Consider the following 25,772-nt stretch of genomic DNA (forward strand, 5'->3'; position numbering starts at 1 on the left):
CGATTGGGGACATAATACGTAAATATAATGTTAGTTTTCAATGTTGTGCGGATGACACCCAATTATATATGCCATTATCAATGACAGATCCGCGGGACTGTTGTAATCTTGAGGCATGCCTTGCAGAGATCAAGCAATGGATGTCTCTCAACTTCCTTCGTCTGAACCCAGATAAAACTGAGATGTTGATAATTGGTCCAGCTCGTTATCAACATTTATTTAAGGAAACCGCTATAACTCTAGATAGCCGTACTATCACTCAGAGTGATACTGTAACTAATGTCGGGGTAATATTTGACCAAACGCTCTCCTTTCAACAGCATATTAAAAATATAACCAGAATAGCATTTTTTCACCTTCATAATATTGCTAAGATTCGCCCAATCCTCTCGACCAGTGATGCCGAAATTATTATACATGCATTTATCACGTCGCGCCTGGACTACTGTAATGCATTATTCTCTGGTCTTCCCAAGTCCAGCATCAAAAGTCTACAGTTAGTGCAAAATGCTGCTGCGAGGCTGCTCTCACGGACAAGAGAATTTGATCACATTACCCCAATATTAGCCAATTTACATTGGCTCCCGGTCCATTAAAGATGTGACTTCAAAGTTCTTTTGTTAACCTATAAATCATTGCATGGCTTAGCGCCTTCATATCTCGTCGACTTAGTTGTTCCTTATGTTCCGTCTCGTAACCTTCGTTCGCAAAACGCTAGTTTTTTAGTGACACAGAGGGCCAAGAAAATGTCTGCAGGGGCTAGAGCATTTTCCATTCGGGCTCCAGAGCTATGGAATGCCCTGCCAATGGATATTAGAAATGCTACCTCAGTAGAAACATTTAAGACACGTTTAAAGACGTATTTCTATGATGTGGCCTTTAACCTCTCCCCGACCCCACTCCCCCACCCCTCCCCGGCTGGGGAGGTGACACCCATGCTGACGATGGCTATCTAGATTCTTGTGGACCAATTCACCATGAGGGAACTGCAGTGGAATACCCTCCTGGAGGACACTGCCAGGACAATCGAAGGCACCTCCGACAGCTCTTGGCTTTGGCCTGGGCATCCACTTTTTGGTTTCCATATGATGTATTTTATGTGCCCTCTTTGCATCCATTGCAGCCTGGTGATCCTGAAAGGGGGATCCTTCCATCTGTGGTCCCTTCTCAAGGTTTCTCATTTTTCCCCTTGTAGGGGTTTTTTGAGTTTTTCCTTGCCCTTTTGGGAGCCTAAGATCAGGGGATGCTTTGAGAATTATTGTCAATTGATTGTCTATGTGAAGCCCTTTGAGACTGCTTGTGATTTAGGGCTATACAAATAAACTTGACTTGACTTGACAAACCCCCAAAGCGTTTGAACGTCTCCAGGCTCGCCAACGCCTCTGTGAGCAATACCTGGATGAAGAGCTCGCCAGTAAACTGCAAGACCTGAAACCTTCAGGGAACGTGGAGTTGGACTGGGCAGCATTCAGAGACACTGTTGCCTTCAAAGCAGTCGGACCTCCAGTCTGCAGGCAGCAGGACTGGTTCGACGAGAATGATGACCACATCAGAGATCTTCTCCAGGAAAAACATCGCCTACACAGAGCCCACCTCAGTGATCCAACATCCTCTCAAAAACAGTCTGCCCTCAAGAACATTAAAGCAACCACGCAGCCGGAGCTACGTCAAATGCAGGACAACTGGCTCAGCAGGAAATCTGATGACATCCATTCCTATGCAGACCAGAATGACAGCAAGAACTTCTACACTGCCCTCAAAGCCATCTACGGTCCTACATCTTCAGGATCTCCCCCTCTCCTCAGCTCTGATGGCGACACCCTGGTCACAGATAGAGAGAAGATCCTCGAGCGCTGGGCTGAGCACTTCAGCGGCATCCTCAACCGCCCCTCAGTCATCAATGATGAAGCCATTGCGCGCATCCCTCAAGTGCCAGTCAACACTGCTCTTGATGTGCCACCAACTGAAGCTGAAGTCACCAGAGCCATCAGAGGACTTCCTAACCGCAAAGCACCTGGCGCTGACGCAATTCCAGCAGAACTCTATGCAGCTGGTGGACCTCCCCTGACCAAAAATCTGACAGACCTCTTTTGTACCATGTGGAGCCAGGAAAAACTACCACAGGAGTTTAAAGATGCCTCCATCGTCCACCTATACAAGCGAAAGGGCAACCGGCAGGACTGCAACAACCATCGTGGCATTGCTCTGCTGTCTGAAGCAGGCAAGAGCCTGGCCAGAATTCTGCTGAACCATCTGACAGAACATCTTGAGCATGAAATCCTCCTCCCAGAGAGCCAGTGCGGATTCGGGCATGGTCGTGGAACTGTTGACATGATCTTGCTGCTCGCCAACTCCAAGAGAAGTGTCGTGAACAGAACGTCGGTCTGTACTCCACCTTTGTAGATCTGACGAAGGCCTTCAACACTGTTTGCCATTAGGGGCTCTGGAAGATCATGTCAAAGTTTGGCTGGCCCAACATCCTTATCCACATGGTCCGCAAATTCCATGATGGAATGCAGGCACGAGTCCAAGACAACGGGGCATACTCTGAGCCCTTCCAGGTGGAAAACGAAGTCAACCAAGGCTGTGTTCTGGCACCCACTTTGTTCAGCATGATGTTCTCAGCCATGCTGACAGACGCATACCGTTTTAGGGACATGGGAATAGACCTGCGCTACCGCACTGATGGCAAGCTGTTCAAGCTAAGGAGACTACAGGCAAAAACTAGAGTGCAGAAGACCATAGTCCGCGACTTCCTCTTCGCGGACGACTGCACACTCGATGCATCCAGCCAGATGGAAAGGCAACTGATCATGGACGTCTTTGCCACAGCATGCTCTGACTTTGGCCTCACCATCAGCACAAAAGACGGAGGTGATGTGCCAACCTACTCCTGGAGCCCTTTACACTGAGCCCCTCATCAGCGTGAATGGTGAACATCTCACGGCAGCTGGAAAGTTTGTCAACCTAGGTAGCACCCTGTCCTGTACGGCCATTATAGATGAGGAAGTCATGCACAAGGTGGCACATGGGAGTGCAGCCTTCGGCAGACTCCACAGCTCTGTCTGGGAATGTAGAGGGCTCAGCCTGCAGACCAAACTCAAGGTCTACCGTATTGGTGTCCTCCCCTCCCCTCCCTGCTCTATGCCTGTGAGACATGGACCGTCTACAGCCACCCTCCTAACTGTGAGGCGGACGTGCTACCCAGTGCGCCACCAAGCCGCCGGGCAGGATCTAAATAATCCTAATTTCTCCCTGGTCTAACAAACAAACGTACATATGCACGCGCACACAGACACACACACACACACACACACACACACACACACACACACACACAATAATCCTTTGCTATATCACGGTTCACCTTTCACGGCCTCGTTGCTTCACAGATTTTTTTTTCAAAGTGCATTGTTTCATGGCTTCAGAGGAAAAAGACACTACAGAGCGGAGTCAGGCCCCAGTGAAATACGCGCGAGTTACAATTTGTCCTACTACCGTATTGGCCCGAATATAAGATGATGTTTTTTGCATTGAAATAAGACAGAAAAAGTGGGGGTCGTCTTATATTCGGGGTCTAGACATTATACCCATTTTCACTTGTGCGCAGCGTTAAGTTAAAGGTTGCTGGTATCGACTGAGTATGTTGCTGTGATCGTGTGCGTCTTTGACACAAAGTGAGTATATACATTTCATTGTTATTACTGTCCACTGTTGTGCCGTTTGTCCGATCGCTGTTTGCTTCGTGTGTTTGATTGACAGCTCCGGGGCGCTCCTTTAAGTTTGCCTTGCATCGTGTGAGTAGCCGTTACGCAGCGGCACGGTGACTAACGGTCACCAGCAAATGTATTTTGTTGTCTCGATTGATGACTTATGTTTTGTGTGTTGTCGAGAGTATTTCATTTATGGTTATTTATTCTTATTTTTTGCCAATAGTTCAGTAAAGCAATCAAAACTGAACCACGTCTTCCCTCCTGTGTTCTGACCGACACCCCGGGGCGAAAAGAGCATAACCATCCGAGCCAACGCCCTATATAGTCCTCAGGCTCCCCAACAATAGCGGTAGCTGTTTGCATTATTTTATTGCAATGTTTTTCCTTATTCAGATTTGTTTCAAGACTCCAGTTACAGTTAGACTTCACTTTGAAGGTTAATACAGTTATTGCATTTTTTTAATCACAGTAGATTGGTTTATTTACATTTCAAAACCCAGAAGCCATTCATTCCCAAATATGATTGCACTTCAGTTTACATATTCAAATGTTCAGATATTAAGATGTGGTAGACAGTTTTTGCATGATTTGAATGAGGCAAAATATGCCTTTTTTCTCAAATAGACTGTTATAATCATTTGTTTCAGATGTACTGTAATTATTTTCTGTATAAAAATTAAATTTGGTGTTCAAAAAGTCTTTTTTCAAACTTGAGTCTTGAAAAATAGGGGGTCGTCTAATAATCGGGGTTGTCTTATATTCGGGCCAATACGGTATATAGTGCATCCTTCGTATTGATGATTAAAATTATTTATACTTATTTTACTGTGGTTATTTGTAAGAAAGTGTTTAGTTCTCTGTTAAACAAATGCTTGGGCCTGTTATAACACCCTTAAATGTGTTTTTAGAACTCTTATTAATATAATTTATTTTTATAAAAAAAAAAGTGTATGCACTGCAAATGTGTGGGCAACCCCCGCCTTCAGCTGACGAGTGGTCAACATTTGTGCCATAATTCCTCAATTTAAAAGTTTTATTTTGAATCTTTTTTTTATTTGGAAAAAAAAAAACTGTTATTTGAACTGCAACTGACGACTAGTCCGACGTGCGCGGCGCACACGCGGCGTTGTTTACATATTAGACGAAGGATTCAATTGATGGATTTAATGACGTGGAGTCACAGAGATAGTTTGATAAAATCGTCGTTTATAATTTTATGGGCTTGTGGAATACTTTGAACTGCAACTGACGGACAACACCTCTCACCCCCTCCATGAAGTTGTGCGGTCCCTGAGCAGCTCCTCCAGCAGCAGACTATTACACCCACAGTGTAGGAAGGAGAGGTTCCGCAGGACCTTCATTCCCACTGCTGTCAGACTCTACAACACGTGCGGCACCTGATCATGTGTTGGTTTCCTTCCGTTTCATCTCTACCACTACTAGTGGAACTTGTCTTTGTCCTTGAATGTCTGTTATTTATCAACTTTTACATTTGGCACTTGTTTCTTGTATTCTTGCACTCTTGTACGCTGCTGTGACAAGAACATTTCCCCACTGTGGGATAAACAAAGTTAAATCAATCAATCAATCAATCAATCAATCAAGCAAGCAAGAAAGCAAGCAATCAATCAATCGATCAAACTACAGCCCGCGGGCTGTATACGGCCCCCTCCACATTAGACCCGGCCCCCTGAACAATACCAGAGACGGAAAAAAATGCTAAACAATACCAGAGATGGAAAAAGAATGCTAAACAATATCAGAGACGGAAAAATGATGCTACTACAACCTCACTTTGCCCCAGCACGTTTTTACCCTCATGGCCACCCATACCCCAGTCATAGAACACGAAAGAATGGAATAATGGCAAAAAGGTTGGGTAAGAGAAAAATTAATTTCGAATGTAGGGTATTTAACCTGCAGTGGACACACGATTATTGTTTTATTCAATTCAAAGAAAAGGCTGCTTGTCTAAAAACTGGACTGTTAGTTCAGCAGACTACATTTGTATGGCTAACTCAGCTGAACCAATCATCAGTTCAGGCCAGCTTCCGTGTTGCTCAGCTGATGGCAAGCTGCAGTAAGCCTTTCACCGAAGGAGAGTTTGTCAAGAAATGTTTGAATGTTGTCATGGAGGAGGTCTGTCCCGGGAAGAAAGATGTATTTAATGCCGTGAGTCGTTCGGCAAGTAGTTAAAGAAGTTGGGGGTAATGTGTATGCCCAGCGGCATCAGAAGACTAAAGATTTTGAATTAGCACTGGATGAGAGAACGGACGTGCAGGACACCACGGAGCTTCTTATTTTTTATATTTTTCTTAATTCTTATTTTTAGAGGGAAGTTGAGAGAGAGCCTACGGTGGTGTCTACTGGGCTAGCCTATGGAACCTACAAAACTGGATTATAAGGAAAGAACACGAACATTGAGAGACATTTGAGATTCTGCTCTGACAAGTGAAGTTGAACTTCTACCTAGCATTGTGCACGTCACAGCATAGCTTTCTTTCTGTTAAGAACCCAAAAAGGATTAGTTGATTCTTTATCGAGTTCATATATAGTGTTATTGGCCGATTTTTTTCAGCCATGCCAAATATGTCCGCATATTTTGTGCGTTATTTATTCTGTGAAGAACCCAGAGAGGGTTATTTGATCTCAGAAAGCGGTTATATTTTGATATGTGTGGTGTGCTGGAATGTCAGCATGTTTTCTGGAAAACAATAAATGATTACATTTAGGGACCCCTGCAATTGTCACACTTTTTCTGTTAGAAACTGACTCCGGCCCCCCCATCAGAGAAGGGAAAAGTTATGTGGTCCTCACTGGAAAAGGTTTGGGGAGCCCTGTAGTAGCGCGTCAAAAAAGTGACGAGAATAAAATAGAAGAAGCGGAATAATAAAGTGAATGGTGTAGACCAGCAATGTCCAAAGTCCGGCCCGCGGGCCAAATCCGGCTTCCAATCAGATTTCATTCGGCCCGCAGCTTCAGTCTTATCATGTATTATTTATGGCCCGCCTGCACTGTTAAACTGAATAAAAAAATCATGAAACTTGAAACTATAATTTCTCCTTTTACCAAAAGGTGCCAGCACCACTTTAATAATGTCAATCTGCATCCGTGCCACGCACCCCTCTCCGCTCATTTCTGCCATGCCGACTGCAAAAAAAACGAGGAAAGTTGACATTGAGGGCCATCGCTTTCAACAGAGATGGGAATTACAATACTTCTTCACTGAAAATCAAGGCAATTGTGTTCGTCTAATTTGTAAAGAAACGGTTGCCTTGTTTAAGGATTTCAACTTAAAGAGACGACCAGACTAAATATGCAAACACATAGGGCAAGCTAACAGGGAGTGAACGTGCTGATGCAGTGAAGCAGCTCCAAGCTGAACTGGCATCACAAAAGCGATTCTTCACACGGTGCTGAGTCAAAAGTAAATATTACTAAAGCAAGCTACGAAATGGCCATGTTGATACTGTTGATGTTTTAAACCTGTCATTGTCATCAGACATTGTAAAATGCACTTGTTTTAAGTTTTAATAACAGACAACTTTGCATTACTTATAACCCCTGTTGAAAATGTTCATGAGGCAATAATAATTTTAATCTCATGTAAATTTAAGGTATTTCATACAGTTTGTTCAATGTTATCTGACTCTTCAGATATGAATGAAAAGCAGAATTTGTGTTTTTAGAGTTGTTCACATCTGCCTGAGTGGCTTATATTTGGTTATTTTTTCATTTGAAAAACAAAGACCATTGTGACAATGAACTTTTTTATAACCCTTCCGTGAGTCGTCACCTTATCGTGGTGGAGGGGTTTGCGTGCCCCTATGATCCTAGGAGCCATGTTGTCTGGGGCTTCATGCCCCTGGTAGGGTCACCCATGGCAGAAGGGTCCTAGGTGAGGGGCCAGACAAAGCACCGCTCAGAAGACCCCTTTTGACGAATAAAATATATGGACCTAGTTTTCACTCGCCCGGACGCGGGTCACCGGGGCCCCTCTCTGGAGCCAGGCCTGGAGGTGGGGCTCGAAGGCGAGCGCCTGGGCCTTCGCCCATGGGGTCCGGTCGGGCATAGCCCGAAAAGAAAACGTGGGTCCCCCTTCCTATGGGCTCACCACTTGTAGGAGGGACAAAAAGGGTCGGGTACAAAGTGAGGCTTCGGCGGTTGCTGAGGCAAAAAACCCGGGTGTGGGAGGAGTTTGGAGAGGCCATGGAGAATGATTTCCGGACGGCTTCGAGGAAATTCTGGTCCACCATCCGGCGTCTTAGGAGGGGGAAGCAGTGCACGGTCAACACTGTTTACAGTGGAGATGGTGTGCTGCTGACCGCGACTCGGGATGTCGTGAGTCGGTGGGGGGAATACTTCGAAGACCTCCTCAATTCCACCGACACGCTTTCCATTGTGGAAGCAGGGCCTGAAGACTCTGAGGCGGACTCTCCAATCTCGGAGGTTGAAGTCACTGAGGTAGTTAAAAAACTACTCGGTGGCAATGCCCCGAGGGTGGATGAAATCCACCGGAGTTTTTAAAGGCTCTGGATATTGTGGAGCTGTCATGGCTGACACGCCTCTGAAGCTTTGCGTGGACATCGGGGACGGTGCCTCTGGATTGGCAGACTGGGGTGGTGGTTCCCCTCTTTAAGAAAGGGGACCGGAGGGTGTGTTCCAATTACAGGGGAATCACACTCCTCAGCCTCCCTGGTAAGGTCTATTCAGGGGTGTTGGAGAGGAGGATCCGTCGGGAGGAGCAGTGTGGCTTTTGTCCTGGCCGTGGAACAGTGGACCAGCTCTACACCCTCGGCAGGATCCTCGAGGGTGCATGGGAGTTCGCCCAACAAGTCAACATGTGTCTTGTGGACTTAGAGAAGGCGTTCGACCGTGTCCCTCGGGAGGTTCTGCCGAGGGTGCTTCGGGAGTACGGGGTGTCGAGCAAACTGATAAGGGCGGTTCGGTCCCTGTATCACCGATGCCAGAGTTTGGTCCGCATTTCTGGCAGTAAGTAGAATTCGTTCCCAGTGAGGGTTAGACTCCGCAAAGGTTGCCCTCTGTCACCGATTCTGTTCATAATTTTTATGGACAGAATTTCTAGGCGCAGCCGAGGTGTTGAGGGGGTCCGGTTTGGGGACCTCAGCATTGCGTCACTGCTTTTTGTAGATGACGTGGTGCTGTTGGCTTCTTCAGGCCGTGATCTCCAGCTCTCACTGGAGCTGTTCGCAGCAGAGTGTGAAGCGGTCGGGATGAGGGTCAGCACTTCCAAATCCGAGTCCATGGTCCTCGGTCGGAAAAGGGTGGAATGCCCTCTCCGGATCGGGGATGAGATCCTGCCCCAAGTGGAGGAGTTCAAATATCTTGGGGTCTTGTTCACGAGTGAGGGCAGGATGGAGCGCGAGATCGACAGGCAGATCGGTGCAGCGTCGGCAGTAATGCGGACTTTGTACTGGTCCGTCGTGGTGAAGAGAGAGCTGAGCCAAATGGCAAAGCTATCGATTTACCGGTCGATCTACGCTCCTACCCTTACCTATGGTCATGAGCTATGGGTCGTGACCGAAAGAACGAAATCCAGGATACCGAGATACAGGAGGCCGAAATGAGTCCTCCGCAGGGTGTCCGGGCTCTCCCTTAGAGATAGGGTGAGAAGCTCGGTCATCCGGGAGAGACTCGGTGTAGATCCGCTGCTCCTCCACGTTGAGAGGAGCCAGATGAGGTGGCTCGGGCACCTCATCAGGATGCCTCCTGGACGCCTCCCTGGGGAGGTGTTCCGGGCATGTCCCACTGGTAGGAGACCCAGGGGACGACCCAGGACGCGCTGGAGAGACTATGTCTCTCGGCTGGCCTGGGAACGCCTTGGGATCCCCGGGATGAGCTGGATGAAGTGGCTGGGGAGAAGGAGGTCTGGGACTCCCTCCTAAAGCTGCTGCCCCCACGACCCGACCCCGGATAAGCGGAAGAAGATGGATGGATGGATGGATGGATGGATGGATGGATGGATGGATGGATGGATGGATGGATGGATGGATGGATGGATGGATGGACGGACGGACGGACGGAACTTTTTTATAACAGTGTATATTTGCATTAAATTTTTATAGTTAAAAAATGTCATCACTTTATCAAATCTGGCCCTCCTTGCAAAAAGTTTGGACACCCCTGGTAGAATAACATAAGTGTTCATTAAGATGATACTTAATTACCCCATATTCACTACAAATTGAGATGATTGACGAAAACATTTTTATGACGCTCAATAATGAATATAATGTGTACTGCACCAACAAAAAAGTGATATTGAAAATTGGGCATTCATCTCCAAGTTCAGCTTTTTGCCTATAGTATCATAATAATTTAGATAATTTTTCTGCAGTTTTACTACCATATTTTCCGGACTACAAGTCGCAGTTTTTTTCAAAGTTTGGCCAGGGGTGCGACTTATAATCAGGAGAGACTTCTATATGAAATTATTAGCTCATTATTACTTGATCACTTCACGTGTTATTTCCACTTTAAACCACATGAGGTCGCACTAGGCCAGTGGAATAATTGGAACCGCAACTGACAATGAGTCTGAATCCATTCATTGACTTCCGGAGTCAGGAGTTGTTTATCACACAGAGGACAGAGATTGACACAGAGGACAAAGATTTTGATGGATTTAATGATTTGGAGTGACACGGATGTGTCACGTATGAGATGGGCAGGCAGGCGAACAAATGCAGCTTGGACCAGGGTTTATTTAGGGAAAAGGGAGTTGGAAGGGTGGATGAAGGGGAACAGACACACACAGGCGAGATAGAGACTCATGGCCAGAAGACAGACAGAAGTCTACTCGGACGCCGGAACACATTCTAACCGTAAGCCTCCAGACATGACTGGGAGGAAACAGACGAGCAGGACAGGAACATTAGGCGCAGACACGGACAGGAAGCAACAGAAACAGAGACTAGACAGGAGAGAAAGACGAGAACGACAAGAGACGAGAACAATCCGACACGCAGACAGGACTTAAATACAAGAGAGGTAACGAGAGGCAGGTGAGACTGATCACACTGATCATGGCCGGACACAGGAGGGGAGGCGAGAGTAGACAGACGTGAACAGAAAACATGACAACACTAACACCAGGAAACGAACGGAGACAGGTCGTGACAGGATGGTTCACTGAACTTGTTATTTATGCTATAGTTATTTGATATATAGTTTATTATAGTCAGCGACGCATGCACTTACGGGGTGAAAAGGACGAGGATTTACACAAGAAGATTTACACAAAGGACAAAGATTTCGATGGATTTAACGATTTGGAGTGACACGGATGGTTTGATAAACGTGATATTTATGTTATAGTTATTTGAATAATTGTTAATATTACATCAGGCACGTTCTCAGCTCTTCATTTGTGTTTATGTAACGTTAGTATACCATATCGTTTAGCCAGTTGTTGCCTGTTCATGTCTATTCTTGGTGTTGGATTTTGTCAAATAGAGTTTTCCCAAAAATGCAACTTTTACTCCAGTGTGACTTATATGTTGTTTTTAAATTCTTTACGATGCTTTTTATGGCTGGTGCAACTTGTACTCCGGAGTGACTCATGGTCCGAAAAAGACTGTATATACTAAAGCGATAAAAATGAAAGCATAACTTGCTGTGGCAGATGATTATGATGAAATGTTAGTAAAAATAAAACAAAGAAATCACAATGTTCTTTACCTTTGTTCAGCGAGTTGGAAACTACCATATTTTCACGACCAAGGGCGCACCGTACCAAAAGGCGCAGTCTCAGTTATGTGTGCCATTACTGTATTTAACACACACATAGGGCACGCCACATCATAGGGCGCATGCATGCTGTTAGGGTTTATAAACTATCTTAATCGGATGATTATGTTGGGATGTAGACTAGAATGATGAACTTTGTTTGGACCTTTTACCTTTCCTTGACCCTGAAAAGTTTAACCATTCAGTTGTTGAAACTTTCCAAATGGTGTGGAAACATCCTTGTTTAGATAGTCATCTAAAATGCTCCACTAGATTTTATTTCCACTACCTCGTAAAACAATAAACTGGGACCCTCTGCACTGATTGACCAGTTGCTGAGGTGACCACCAAACATGCCAGGGTGACCACCTTGGCCACTCTCACCCCCACCCTTCTTCTTCTCTCAATAAATACTCTCTTGCATGAATCTAACGGCAGACTTTGTTCGAACATTGCTGTACCCACAGTAACGAACAAACTCTCCACTTGCAAGTGTTCAAAGGGCATACTGTCTCCCGTGTGGTTCTTGCAAAATAAGTTAGAGTCAGAACATCTCTAACACATGCCATAAATTACGGTAAACAAAAAACAAAAACGTCAAGGGAGCAAGAGAGTGGGTTCGGTTGTACTTTATTCTACTGTTTAACCATGTACTCTACTGTACTCACATTATTGTTGATCGATATTCATATGCAAATCCATCCAATTGGGCGGCTCGGTGGCGCACTGGGTAGCACGTCCACCTCACAGTTAGGAGGGTGCAGGTTCAATTCCACCTCTGGCCCTCCCTGTGTGGAGTTTGCATGTTCTCCCCGTGTCCGCGTGGGTTTTCTCCGGGCACTCCGGTTTCCTCCCACATCCCAAAAAAAACATGCTTGATAGGCCGATTGAGCACTCCAAAATGTCCCTAGGTGTGAGTGTGAGTGCGAATGGTTGTCCATCTCTGTGTGCCCTGCGATTGGCTGGCAACCAGTTCAGAGTGTCCCCCGCCTACTGCCCGATGACGGCTGGGATAGGCTCCAACACGCCCGCGACCCCCGTGGGGACTAAGTGGTTCAGAAAATGGATGGATGGATTTGTCTAAGTCCTCATCTTCTGAATTACACAGTTGGGCAAGTTCGCCATCTAACATACCAAGATCCCTCGTCATTGTCTCATTGTTGTCACGTTGCTCTTTGGCAATGATCCCGGCTTCCCAGGAAGCTTGACTTGTGCTTCGTAAGCATGTCCCTTTGTCCATGCCATTTTAGAGGGTCCTAATGCTGTTTTCTTTGCACAAACGATTGTATTTATTTATTAATGGCGGCAGAGGTACTGACCCATATCTACGTAAAACGTAATGTCCTTTGACTGGTTCATCGGGTCTACATATTACGCCTGTTTATTAAGTCTCTGTGCGGCGGAAGCCACATAAAACAACTTTACAAATTTGCACAAACGGTAGTTTTTATTTATCAATGGCGGCAGAGGTACGTACTTTGCTCAAACGATAGTATTTATATTCCAATGGCGGTGGAGGTACGTACGTGTTACATCCAGTCGTTTGATTGGTTTACCGCCCCGATTGATGTAAAACGTAATTTCCTCTGATTGGTTCATCGAGTGCCTGTATGTTACGTACATGTGGCAGAAGTCACACAAAACAATGGCGGCGAAGGTACGTACTCCTTTACGTGACACGTCTAGTCCTGTGATTGTTTTTTTTGTCCCAATCTACGTGGCAGAAGCCACATAAAACAATGGCGGCGAAGGTACGTACTCCTCTACGTGTTACGTCTGGGCCTCTGACTGTTTTTTTTGTCCCGATCTACGTCTACGCCTGTATATTATGGAAGCCACACAAAAGAACTTTACAGATTTTTGAATTTGGTCCACACAAAAGGTGCACCTTCTTAAAGGCGCACCTTCATTTTTTTGAGAAATTAAAAGTGTTTATGTGCGCCCTATGGTTGTGAAATTTCAGTAGTTGAAGCAGGCCATCTTTTATTGTCCCTTTTACAGTGTCCTAATTGTTGTAGTGAGAATGTATCCACCGAGATGTATAAAAAAAGTATCAGATTGTACACAAGAGGGTTTAAAGGAAGGTTTTTACCATAAGGTGATGCAAGTGTGTGTGTGTGTGTGTGGGGGGGGGGGGGTTGTAGGTGGCTTCTGCATGCATGGCTATTTACGTGTGCCAAATTTTTGGGACTCATTGCAATATGTGCATGTGTGTAAAACACTTACGTGAAGCAGAAGAACAGTGTGGTTGAGCCAACCAGGAAGAAAGTGGCTGCTGACACAGGAACATAGCGTGAGAGTCGCAGAGGTCTTCTGGAAAGGTTCACAGAATGGGGCAGGGGAGAAGAGTCTGGACCCTGCCCTTCACTCTTATGACTGCCACCAGGCATCCCTCCCTAACTATGCAGTGATGTTTTGGTTCTCATCTGCAATGCTGTAGGAGTTGTCATTCAGTTAAATCTTCCTCCTAGTGTACCATGTATTTCTAAATTCAAATTAGAATTTATAGAAACAAAATTTAAATTGATAACTTTGCACATCAAATCAATCAAAAGAGAATGGAGGGATAACATGAACTAGGTAATCCCTCTTCTATTGGACAAAAATACATGATCTCAAGTAAAGTCCAGATACCAATACAAAAAATAAAGTTGTTTCAGCAACGAAATTCACAAAAATAAAATTGACAAAAAGAATGCAATTATGGTGTTACCTACAAAACATTAACATCAAGTATTCCGCAGTAATCAATGAATTCAGAATTTTACCTTGAATGCTCAAAATATCATTTTTGTTTAATATCATAACTTAACATGTTCCATTTGATCTGTTGGATATATAAAAATAAGGGAGTTGGATATAGCAAATGAGTAGACAGGGGAAAACCTGTCTTTTGAAAGAAACATTTAAAACAGTCTAAGACATTAGCCTTCCACTTGTTCTTGAAAAGTGCACTTGCTTACACTTGTTGTGCAGACAACTTGGTGCACAATTTAAACAAGCAGGAGATTTAACATCTCAATAGCTGATTGACACAAAATAAGTCAAGCCAAATTTGAAAAATATTTTTTTGAATCTTACAGTCATATGAAACCGAGATATGAATTCAGAGCATCCGCAACTGTTTCTGAAAAAAATTGAATAAGTACAACTTGCTTTCAATCCAACATACATATAAGGCACAGCAGTCCATAATTGTGCCAATCTCGAAGCGTGCTTTTCCTACATGTGGGCATTTAAAAAAGAAAAAGTGATTCAGACCGCCTGACCTAAAAGCTGCATCAGAGATTGCAGTGACAAAAAAAGAACTGATGGTGCCAAACTTCAGAAACTGGTTTGGGTGTATTCATGTCCTTTAAGTTTTCATAGGCAAAATTACACAACAACTAAAATATATTAATCCAAGTAATTTGCAGAGGGGTAAGGTAACATCAGTTTAAGGTAAAATCACCAGCTTTTAGGATTACTTTTATTGGGCCACAGCGTCTCCACTAATTTAATATTTCTACGATGTTAACAACAATCCAAGCACGCTTACAGGCTTGCACTTCCACATACATGACTCTCGTGCCTACACAGCTTCCCTCTTTATTAGCCAGCAATTGATTTTTAGAAAAAGCAACAATGCATTTGAATTCTTAGGGTCACTGATATTTGAAGTATTTGAGATTTTTTAGTATATTGGCCAAAAAATTCACACCCTAACAAGCACTTCCTACTAAGATCAGATGTCTGTTTGCTGGACAGTTTGGGTCCTTTGATGTTTGGACTCAAAACATTGAAAACAATTCAAATCAAATAGTTGTCCATCAAAAACCTTCCAATCCAATTGATCAGGATACTGCACCTAAAGAAACACAAAAAGAGATTTACTTTGTCATGGTGTAAAACCAAATTGTTAATAATTCAAGGCAATCTGTATTAGTGAGGGATGGTTGAATGACTGTAAGGCAACTTCACCAACGGTAATATGCGTGTTTTAGGGAAGGTACTGATAATTATTTAATCAAACATTGAAAGAGAAGTGAGCCAACATTGGCACTTATGTGATAGAACTATTAAGAATGATGAGAATGATGAGAATTAACGATATTTTGGAACAGAACGGCGAAACACCTACTGCCGCCCACTTTTTGGGTGGAGTCTGATTGATTTGACACATCAGCCTGACTATGTCACAAAAAAAAAAAGACATAAAAATGTCCCTATTCGAAATAGTTGTAAAGACTATCACTTAAAATGGGCAACAATCAAAGATGGAAATTGACAAACGCAAACGTGTCAGCTGGCTTGTGGCTCAGCCAGGAGGCTCGACCCACCCGCTTGTTGAAAGGATTGGTAGAACAGGACTTCCAGGGAGGAGGCCGACCCTTCAGCTGAGTGTGACCGTTTAAAGCACCTCCTTATTGGATAGCCGGCGGAGGGAGTACCCCATACGTGGACTTTAGGGGAAATGTAATTTAAATGAACCCTTACCAATTTCAATTGACTATGTAACAACACATGTATGAACAATTCAGCTTACATAAAGCCTCTCAGAACAGTCATGTTTGCTTATGTTGGTGACTGATAATAGGAAATAAACATATCAGGGCACTTCAGCTTTAGAGGCTGCTCATTTCTTGCTCTTAAATCAGCCACAGAGAGTCTAATCCTTGTGATATGTTGAAGTAGTCATAAGTTCAGATGCCCATCCAAGACATTGAGGGAAGGGGTATGTAGCCCTATTCATCATTAAGAGTGCACATTTGTAAAGGCATTCGCTGTTTCATTACTTCTCTAAAATGACTGGATAAAATAGAAAATGCAAACATTTTTCATTATCCTGACATAAAAAAATACATAAACTGGGCTAGTTAGTGAAAAACGAACCGTCTTCAGTTTAGCCTGCCTTTAAAGGACACATATGATAGAGAATCGACTTTTTTTGCTTTTAGAATCATTTCCTTGTGTATCTGGAGTATCCAAGTGTATATCTATCCAGGTGCTGCGGAGATACTGTGATGATTGTTTTGGGGCTATTTTTTGCCCTGTTCAGATTTATCTGATTTCTATGATGATCTGTTACATCACATCTGTTGCGGCGGGCCAAACCAAATAAAGTAATGGGTGTTGCCAAACAGAAATCCGAGTAATGAACATGGCGGACATGTTTAAGAGGAATCTGCTTTGTTTATTACTCTGTGAGACCTTTGCAGTCCAAACCACTCAAGGATGCCGAAGTGGAGAGATCAAAATGTTCCTTTGTTGGATGCATCAGAACTTCAAAGAAGTGCCTGGTCAAATTTCACTTTTCAAGCAGTGTTCCCATGTCTTTGGGCAAAGTCCTGCTTCTTAAGGAGTGTTTCAGAAATCTTTTCATCTCTACAAATGGTGAGTGAAAAGGGAGGCACACATCTTTCGGCCTGAGGTGTAGGGTATGAAGTATCTCATTTGCATTTAAAGAGACCGCAACAAAACGGCTTGCTCTAAGCCGCACTTCAGAACAAGTTGAAAAGAGTGACCTGTGATGGTATCAAAACAAGGAATTGAGACAAAACCATCACTGTTCCACCTTATATAGACCACAACTAAATGAGTAAAACGCAAAACAGTAGAATTTATTACCGTGATGCGTGGGCTTTAACATGGATCCTGTTGCCTAAAACACCCAATATTTACCTAATAGTCCATTTTTAAATTTTAAATGTCAGACTGACTGATTGCATGACTCAAAACTGCCAACCTATTAAAAATGTATGGCTAAAATTTGCATCATCTGCAAAAATAAGGATGTCTGATATTAGGGACAAGCACAAACATGCAAGTCTGTGACTGAAATGCTTGTGAAAAAACTTTGTTACACTTTGTTACACTTTCTTGAATTTCTAGGTGCCCCTCCGTATGTCGTGACCTTATCGTGGTGAAGAGGTTTGCGTGCTCCTATGATCCTAGGAGCCATGTTGTCTGGGGCTTCATGCCCCTGGTAGGGTCACGCATGGCAAAAGGGTCCTAGGTGAGGGGCCAGACAAAGCACAGCTCACCAAAGCCCCTAATGATGACAAACAAAAATGGACTTCGTTTTCCCTCGCCCGAACGCGGGTCACCGCGGCCCCCTTCTGGAGGTGGGGCTCGAAGGCGAGGGCCTGGTGGCCGGGCCTTCGCCCCCATGGGCCCGGCCGGGCATAGCCCGAAAAGAAAACGTGGGTCTCCCTTTCCATGGGCTCACCACCTGTAGGAGGGGCCAAAGGGGTCGGGTGCAAAGTGAGCTGGGCGGCGGCCAAAGGCGGGGACCTTGGCAGTCCGATCCCCGGCTGCAGAGGCTGGCTCTAGGGACATGGAATGTCACCTCTCTGGCTGGAAAGGAGCCCGAGCTGGTGTGTGAGGCATAGTTGGACTTGCCTCCACACATAGTTTGGGCTCTGGTACAAGCCCTTTCGAGAGAGGCTGGATTCTCTTCCACTCTGGAGTTGCCCACGGTGAGAGGTGTCGAGCAGGTGTGGGCATACTTATTGCCCCCCGGCTTGGCGCCTGCACATTGGGGTTCAACCCAGTGAGCGAGAGAGTAACCTCTCTCCGCCTTCACGTGGGGCGACGGTTGCTGACGGTTGTTTGTGTCTATGCACCGAACAGCAGCTCAGAGTACCCATCCTTCTTGGGGTCCCTGGAGAAAGTGCTGGAGAGCGCTCCTTCTGGGGGATCCATCGTTCTACTGGGTGACTTCAATGCTCACGTGGGCAATGACAGTGAGACCTGGAAGGGCGTGATTGGGAGGAACAGCCCCCCTGATCTGAACCCAAGCGGTGTTCTATTGTTGGACTTCTGTGCTCAACACGGATTTTCTATAATGAACACCATGTTCAAACATAAGGGTGTCCATGTGGGCACTTGGCACCAGGACACCCTAGGCCGCAGTTCGATGATCAACTTTGTAGTCGTGTCATCGGATTTGCGGCCGCATGTTTGAAACACTCGGGTGAAGAGGGGGCGGAGCTGTCAACTGATCACCACCTGGTGGTGGGTTGGCTCCGATGGTAAGGAAAGATGACGGTCCGACCTAGCAGACCCAAACGCTCTGTGAGGGTCTGCTGGGAACGTCTGGCAGAATCCCCTGTCAGGAAGAGCTTCAACTCCCACCTCCAACAGAGCTTTTCTCACGTCTAGGGGGAGGCAGGGGACATTGAGTCTGAGTGGACCATGTTCCGCGCCTCCATTGTTGAGGCAGCCGACCAGAGCTGCGGCCGTAAGGTGGTTGGTGCCTGTCGTGGCGGCAATCCCTAGACCCGCTGGTGGACATCGGCAGTAAGGGATGCCGTCAAGCATCGGGACTCTGGAGGCAGCTGACAGGTACCGGATGGCCAAGCGGAACGTGGCTATGGCGGTTGCTGAGGCAAAAACCCGGGCGTGAGAGGAGTTTGGCGAGGCCATGGAGAATGACTTCCGGACAGCTTCGAGGAAAGTTTGGTCCACCATCCGGCGTCTCAGGACCAGGAAGCAGTGCACAGTCAACACTGTTTACAGTGGAGATGGCGTGCTACTGACCTAGACTCGGGACGTCGTGAGTCTGTGGGGAGAATACTTCAAAGACCTCAATTCCACCGACACGCCTTCCATTGTGGAAGCAGGGCCTGGAGACTCTGAGGGAGACTCTCCAATCTCTGGGGTCGAAGTCACTGAGGTAGTTAAAAAACCCCTCGGTGGCAAGGCCCCGGGGGTGGATGAGATCCGCCTAAAGTTCTTAAATGCTCTGGATGTTGTGGGGCTGTCATGGCTGACACGCCTCTACAGCATTGCGTGGACATCGGGAACGGTGCCTCTGGATTGGCAGACTGGGGTGGTGGTTCCCCTCTTTAAGAAGGGGGACCGGAGGGTGTGTTCCAATTACAGGGGAATCAAACTCCTCAGCCTCCCTGGTAAGGTCTATTCAGGGGTGCTGGAGAGGAGGATCCGTCGGGAGGTCGAGCCTCGGATTCACGAGGGGCAGTGTGGCTTTTGTCCTGGCCGTGGAACAGTGGACCAGCTCTACACCCTCGGCAGGATCCTCGAGGGTGCATGGGAGTTCGCCCAACCAGTCCACATGTGTTTTGTGGACTTGGAGAAGGCGTTCGACCATGTCCCTTGGGAGGTTCTGTGGAGGGTGCTTCGGGAGTACGGGGTGTCGAGCAAACTGATAAGGGCGGTTCAGTCCCTGTATCACCGATGCCAGAGTTTGGTCCGCATACCCGGCAATAAGTCGGATTCGTTCCCAGTGAGGGTTGGACTCCGCCAAGGCTGCCCTTTGTCACCGATTCTGTTAATAATTTTTATGGACAGAATTTCTAGGCGCAGCCAAGGGGTTGAGGGGGTCTGGTTTGGGGACTGCATCGCGTCTCTGCTTTTTGCAGATGACGTGGTGCTGTTGGCTTCTTCAGGCCGTGATCTCTAGCTCTCACTGGAGCGATGCGCAGCAAAGTGTGAAGCGGTCGGGATGAGGGTCAGCACCTCCAAATCCGAGTCCATGGTCCTCGGTCGGAAAAGGGTGGAATGCCCTCTCCGGATCGGGGAAGAGATCCTGCCCCAAGTGGAGGAGTTCAAGTATCTTGGGGTCTTGTTCACGAGTGAGGGCAGGATGGAGCGCGAGATCGACAGGCGGATCGGTGCAGCGTCGGCAATAATGCGGACTCTGTACCGGTCCGTCGTGGTGAAGAGAGAGCTGAGCAAAATGGCAAAGCTTTCAATTTACCAGTCGATCTACGCTCCTACCCTCACCTATGGTCACGAGCTATGGATGCAGAGAAGACACATAGTGCAAACAGTGTCGACAATCCAAAAAGGTGTGGAGAGCAGGATGTTATTGCACAGCAATGACTCTGAGACTCTAAGAGTGGTGTGAGTTCATCAGAGCAACAGCCTGGGGAAAGAAGCTGTTTCTGTGTCTGCTGGTTTTGGCGTACAGAGCCCTATAACGCCGTCCGGAGGGGAGTAGTTCAAACAGACTGTAACTTGGGTGACAAAGGTCTGTAGAGATGTTGCTTGCGCGTTTCCTGGTCCTGGACAGGTACAAGTCTTGGATAGATTGGAGGTTGATTCCAATGATCTTTTCTGCAGTCCTGATTGCCCGTTGCAGTCTGTGCTTGTCTTGTTTGGAGGCCGATCCAAACCAGACAGTGATGGAGGTGCAGAGGACAGACTGGATGATGGCAGTGTAGAAGGTCTTCAGCAGCTCCCGCGGCAGGTTGAACTTCTTGAGCAGTCTCAGGAAGTACAGCCTCTGCTGGGCCTTCTTCCGGACAGAGTCTATGTGGCCGGTCCATTTCAGGTCCCGTGAGATTGTGGTACCCAGGAACTTGAAGGTGTCTGAGGAGAGTATGGTATTACTGCGGATAGTAAGGGGTGAAAATGGTGAAGGATCTCGCCTGAAATCCACTGTCATCTCCACGGTCTTGAGCAGGTTCAGCTCCAGGTGATTTTGATTCCACCCGCTCCACCTCCTGTCTGTACGCAGTCTCATCACCGTTCCGGATCAGTCCGATGAGAGTCGTGTCGTCTAAATACTTCAGGCGCTTCACAGGAGAGTCACCTGAGGAGAAATCGTTGGTGTAGAGAGAGAAGAGCAGTGGGGAGAGGACACACCCCTGAGGGGCGCCAGTACTGGTGGTCCTGGTACCATATGTGATGCTCCCCAGCCTCACACGCTGTCTCCTGTTGGTCAGGAAGCTGGTGATCCAATGACAGGTGGAGGCAGGCACCGCGAGCTGGATGAGCTTCTGTTGGAGGATGTCAGAAACGATGGTGTTGAACGCCGAGCTGAAATCCACAAACAGGATCCTGGCATACGTTCCTGGGGTGTCCAGGTGGTGCAGGATGTAGTGCAGTCCCATGTTGACCGCATCATCCACCGACCTGTTTGCCCGGTAGGCAAACAGGAGGGGGTCAAGCAGGGGGCCCGTGACATGCTTCAGGTGGTTCAGCACCAACCTCTCGAAAGATATCATGACCACAGATGTCAGAGTGACAGGTCTGTCGTCATTCAATCCTGTGATGGTGGGCTTCTTGGCCACTGGAACGATGGTGGAGCTTTTGAAGCACGAGGGCACCTCACACAGCTCCAGGGAGCGGTTGAAGATCCGTGCAAAGGTGGGCGCCAGTTGCTCAGCACAGACTTTCAAGCAGGAGGGTGACACGCCGTCTGGGCTCGGTGCCTTTCTGATCTTTTGTCTCCGGAACACCTGGCGCACTTCCTCCTCACGGATCTGGAGTGCGGGCACGGCCTCTGCAAGAGAGAGATTAGGTGACAGTGGTGATGGAGGTGTGGACAGAGTGGTTGTGAGGGGAGGGGAGTATGTTGATTGTGCAGCAGTAGGTCCTGTTGTGTGGGAGGACCGATCAAACCTGCAGTAGAACCTGTTCAGCTGGTTAGCAAGCCAGATGGCGCGAACGAGCTTTTTCTGTAATATTTCCAGTTTCTTGATATGGCTGGGATAGGTGTTGCACCAAATAATCTTACAATAGTTAAGGTGTGGTTCAAATAAAGTTTTATATAAAGTGAGAAGGGTTGAGCATGGCAGCAGGTGCCGTAGCTTGAAGAAAATACCAACATATTTTGACAGTTTATGTGCTCGGTAGTCTATGTGGACCCCAAGGAATTTGGTAGAGTGGACCCTTTTAATCTCTTCACCATCTATTTTTATTTTAGTGATAGGATTTTCCATTTTTTGTTTTTTGTTAGAGTGGAATAGCATATAATTGGTTTTCCCAATGTTGAGGGAAAGTTTGTTTACTTTAAGCCAAGAGTTCACCCTCTGTAATTCCTTGTTGAGAAGGTCGTGAAATTCATAAATACTATTGTGTCAAATAAACAGGTTGGTATCATCTGCAAAAATTATTTTATGGAGAGTTTTCGAAGAATTAACCAAGTCGTTTATATAGATGATGAAAAGCAACGGGCCAAGAATAGAGCCTTGTGGGACCCCACACTTGATGCATTTCTGTGGCGAGTTAGTGTTGTTAATGCTGACATGTTGTCTCTGAGTAAGATAACTTTTGAACCAGTTAAGAGCTTAGCCACGAATCCCATAATGATTCAGTTTATCGAGAAGTATTTTCCGATCAATGGTAAACTGATCAAACGTAAATATACGCATCATTACAGCATGTTAGAAAATAATGACCATGACAAAAATATATATATGATCCCAATAATAAATGTTACAGTAGCACTCTCGCGTCACCTAAGAAGTGAAACGAGAGCCCTATGGTCGCGCTATCTTGGATTTGCTCAGACGCTAAATAAAGTCAGCGTTAGTTCTGCAGCTGCTCGCCAAGTGACAGTGGCAATTTGGGATCACAGCAAATGCCTCCGGACTATAAGTCACACCAGCCATAAAATGCACAATAAAGTAAAAGAAACCATATATAAGTCGCTCCAGAGTATAAGTCGCACTTTTGGGGCAAATTTATTTGTCAAAATCCAACACCAAAAACAGACATGAACCAGCAAAAACAGGCTAAACGATACGGGACATATACACAAACGAGGAGCTGAGAACGGGCCTCACGTAAAATTCAGAGTTATTCAAGTAAGTATTACATAAATAACACGTTTATCAAACCATCTGTGCCACTCCAATTCATTAAATCCATCGATCGTGCTTTATGTAAACAATGCCGCGTATGCGCCGCATATGCTGACGTCGGACGCGTTGTAAGTTGCATTACTAATTATTCCACAGACCCATATAACGATATATAAAGTATATTTCAAATAACTATCATATTAAAACAATATTATCAAACCATCTGTGTCACTCCAAATCATTAAATCCATCGATCAAATTCCTCGTTCTTTACGTCAACAACGTGCGTGCGCTGCAGAGATCTAGTATATAACTATATTGTAGTGTTAAAGTACCAGGAAAGACGTGGGTTTGGTAAACGGCTCTTTATTTAACAAAACAAGAGTTCAACGAGCCAACAACTACTGAACTTCCAGCCACGGAGGTGAAAGAAAGCTCCGTAGAGTATGACCGGGCGTGCGTAAAAGCCATGTCCGAGCCCCATCCACCGTCTCCGGACAGCCACCTGGCCTAGCGCCGGCCCCCGACTTCCATCCACGGAGGGTAAAGACTATAAAAATGGAACCCATTGCCTTCTGGCTTGGCACTCAGCATTAAGGGTTGGAATTGGGGGTTAGATCACCAAATGATTCCCGAGCGCGGCACCGCTGCTGCTCGCTGCTCCCCTCTCCCCCAGGGGATGGATCAAAATCACATGGGGATGGGTTAAATGCAGAGGACAAATTTCACCACACCCAGATGTGTGTGTGACGATGATCATTGGGACTTTACATTGCGGTTCGTTTATCGCGGTTTCACTACATCACAGATTTTTGAATTTTGAAAATTTGTGAAAACAATCACATATAAGTCGCTCCTGAGTATAAATCGTGCCCCCACCCAAACTATGACAAAAATCGCGACTTGTAGTCCGAAAATTACGGTACGTCTTTCAGCGCATTTGACACCGGGAGATTTGCAGGTTCTTGAGAGGCAGGCTAACACTGCAAATTTGAGGGACAGTCACCCTTTCTCCCCCATTTCTCAACGTGTGTGGGATGCAATTTACTTAATGTACCCTTCCCGGCCCTCTACCAAGGCTATGCGTGAAGTAGGGCGTGAGAAGGGGGAAAACCCTGCCAAGTATTTTGAACATGTTAGCCTCTTATGGGAGGCTGAGACAGGTGAATACCCGTTGTCGGGCACACTACAGTCTCTGATGAGGCAGGCAATTTACAAAACTCAACCAAAAAAGATACAGGATGCATGAGATGGCATTGTGGACCCAGACTCATTGTCTCTAGAGAACTGGGGAAAGCATTAGTACCATTTTTAAATCGCTGTGATAAGAGGGAGGACGAAGAAAATAAGCAGAATGAGGACCTTGATCGAGAAATAAAAAACATGCAGCTGCGAGTGTTGAAAGAACAACTTGAGAAAAGAGAGATGGATGGTTCAAGATTGCAATTGACACAAACTCAGGATCAGAAAAGTAACTCTTTTTACTATAATGGCCAGGGGCTCGTGTGCAGGGTCATGGGAAAGACGGAGTTAAAAATTCAAACAGAAATCAATTTTATGTATATTACAATTTATATCAAAACTACCAATGGTAATCAGTATGGACACAAAGCTCGAAACTGTCCTAGATTCATATTACAAGCTAGTTCAATGCCATCATTTCAACAGACAACTCCGGCACTGCCTCCACCAAAAAACAATACCAGCATTGACATATGGGGAACCCCAAAATAATGCAGTTCATACATACTGTCAGCCACCTAACCCAGTGGTCCCCAACCATATTGCGCCACGGACCGGTTACGCGTCAGAAATATTTTTACAGACCGGCCTTTAAATAAATAAATAATAAATTTATATAAATTAATAATACATGTATAATAAATATATAAATACGATGAAATAAAATGATACAACTGGCATAAAAACAAATATAAACCACATAAAAATAAAACTCACCATTACGTTAGATTATTGGGAGCACCGAGCTTGTTTCTCAGAAACGAGACGGTCTTATCTAGGGGTAATCGGAAACAATGACACCCGAAGTGGTTAAGGTTTGTCTTTTAATGCAGGATGCTTGGTCTCCATGTGCCAAAGCAGTTTTGAAGGCTTCATTGCCTCGTTAGCTAGGCTGTCGCCACATGTGCCGAGTGCGCTTGGCGCATCAGAGTCATCTGTGGCGATAAATCCATATTTTAAGTAGGACTCCAGAAATGTTCCTTTAAATGCAGCCTTCCTTTTCTTAGAAGTGGTTGCCTCTTCTTTCCGAAGAAGCTTTCCAAACGTCTGTTTCTTGCTCAATTTTGCTTCCCTCGCGGGCTCAACTGGGGTGACATGTCACGTGACATTACAAATGCCTTTGTTTAAGAGACACGGCGACGGATGATAGAATTGCCTTTTTTATTTTTCAAAATAAATTTCTACTCATTTTTGCTAGCTTTGCGTGCTCAACTTGGAAAACACGTCACGTGACTGGGACGAGCATCTTGACCAGAATGAATTGAATGTCGATAAAAAATATATATACCATATTTTTCGGACTACAAGTCGCTCCGGAATATAGGTCGCATTCGCCATAAAATGCACAATAACGTGAAAAAAAAACATACAAGTTGCTCCGGAGTATAGGTCGCATTTTGGGGGCAATTTATTCGACAAAATCCAACACCGAGAACGGACATGAACGAGCAACAACAGGCTAAACGATACGGTATGCTAACGTGACATAAACACAAACAAAGATCTGAGAACGGGCCTGACGTAACATTCAGTT

The 25,772-nt window shown here is 45.7% G+C and overlaps 2 protein-coding genes across 12 annotated transcripts in view; one reads left to right on the forward strand and one right to left on the reverse strand.

Annotated features, from left to right (window-relative positions):
* LOC147056219 (uncharacterized) overlaps nt 1–25,772 on the forward strand; it is a 239,053-nt gene that overhangs the window by 181,615 nt on the left and 31,666 nt on the right. The window lies entirely within an intron of this gene.
* Nucleotides 1–25,772, reverse strand: part of LOC147056220 (palmitoyltransferase ZDHHC5-A-like) — a 169,558-nt gene that overhangs the window by 123,004 nt on the left and 20,782 nt on the right. For 7 of the 11 annotated variants that reach the window (XM_085911350.1, XM_085911348.1, XM_085911352.1 and 4 more), the window contains exon 2: nt 13,689–15,309. The exons of 2 other annotated variants lie outside the window; for them this stretch is intronic. In XM_085911350.1, coding sequence (XP_085767476.1) covers nt 13,689–13,852 — 164 coding nt within the window. In that variant the 5' untranslated portion in view covers nt 13,853–15,309. Of the gene's footprint in view, nt 1–12,596; nt 13,658–13,688; nt 15,310–25,772 lie in introns of those variants that run through there. 2 more of the 11 variants (XM_085911349.1, XM_085911354.1) reach the window with 2 other exon arrangements.

This window comes from Syngnathus leptorhynchus, chromosome 5, assembly GCF_054491065.1.
Source record: "Syngnathus leptorhynchus isolate UIUO chromosome 5, UIUO_Slep, whole genome shotgun sequence".
NCBI lineage: Eukaryota > Metazoa > Chordata > Actinopteri > Syngnathiformes > Syngnathidae > Syngnathus > Syngnathus leptorhynchus.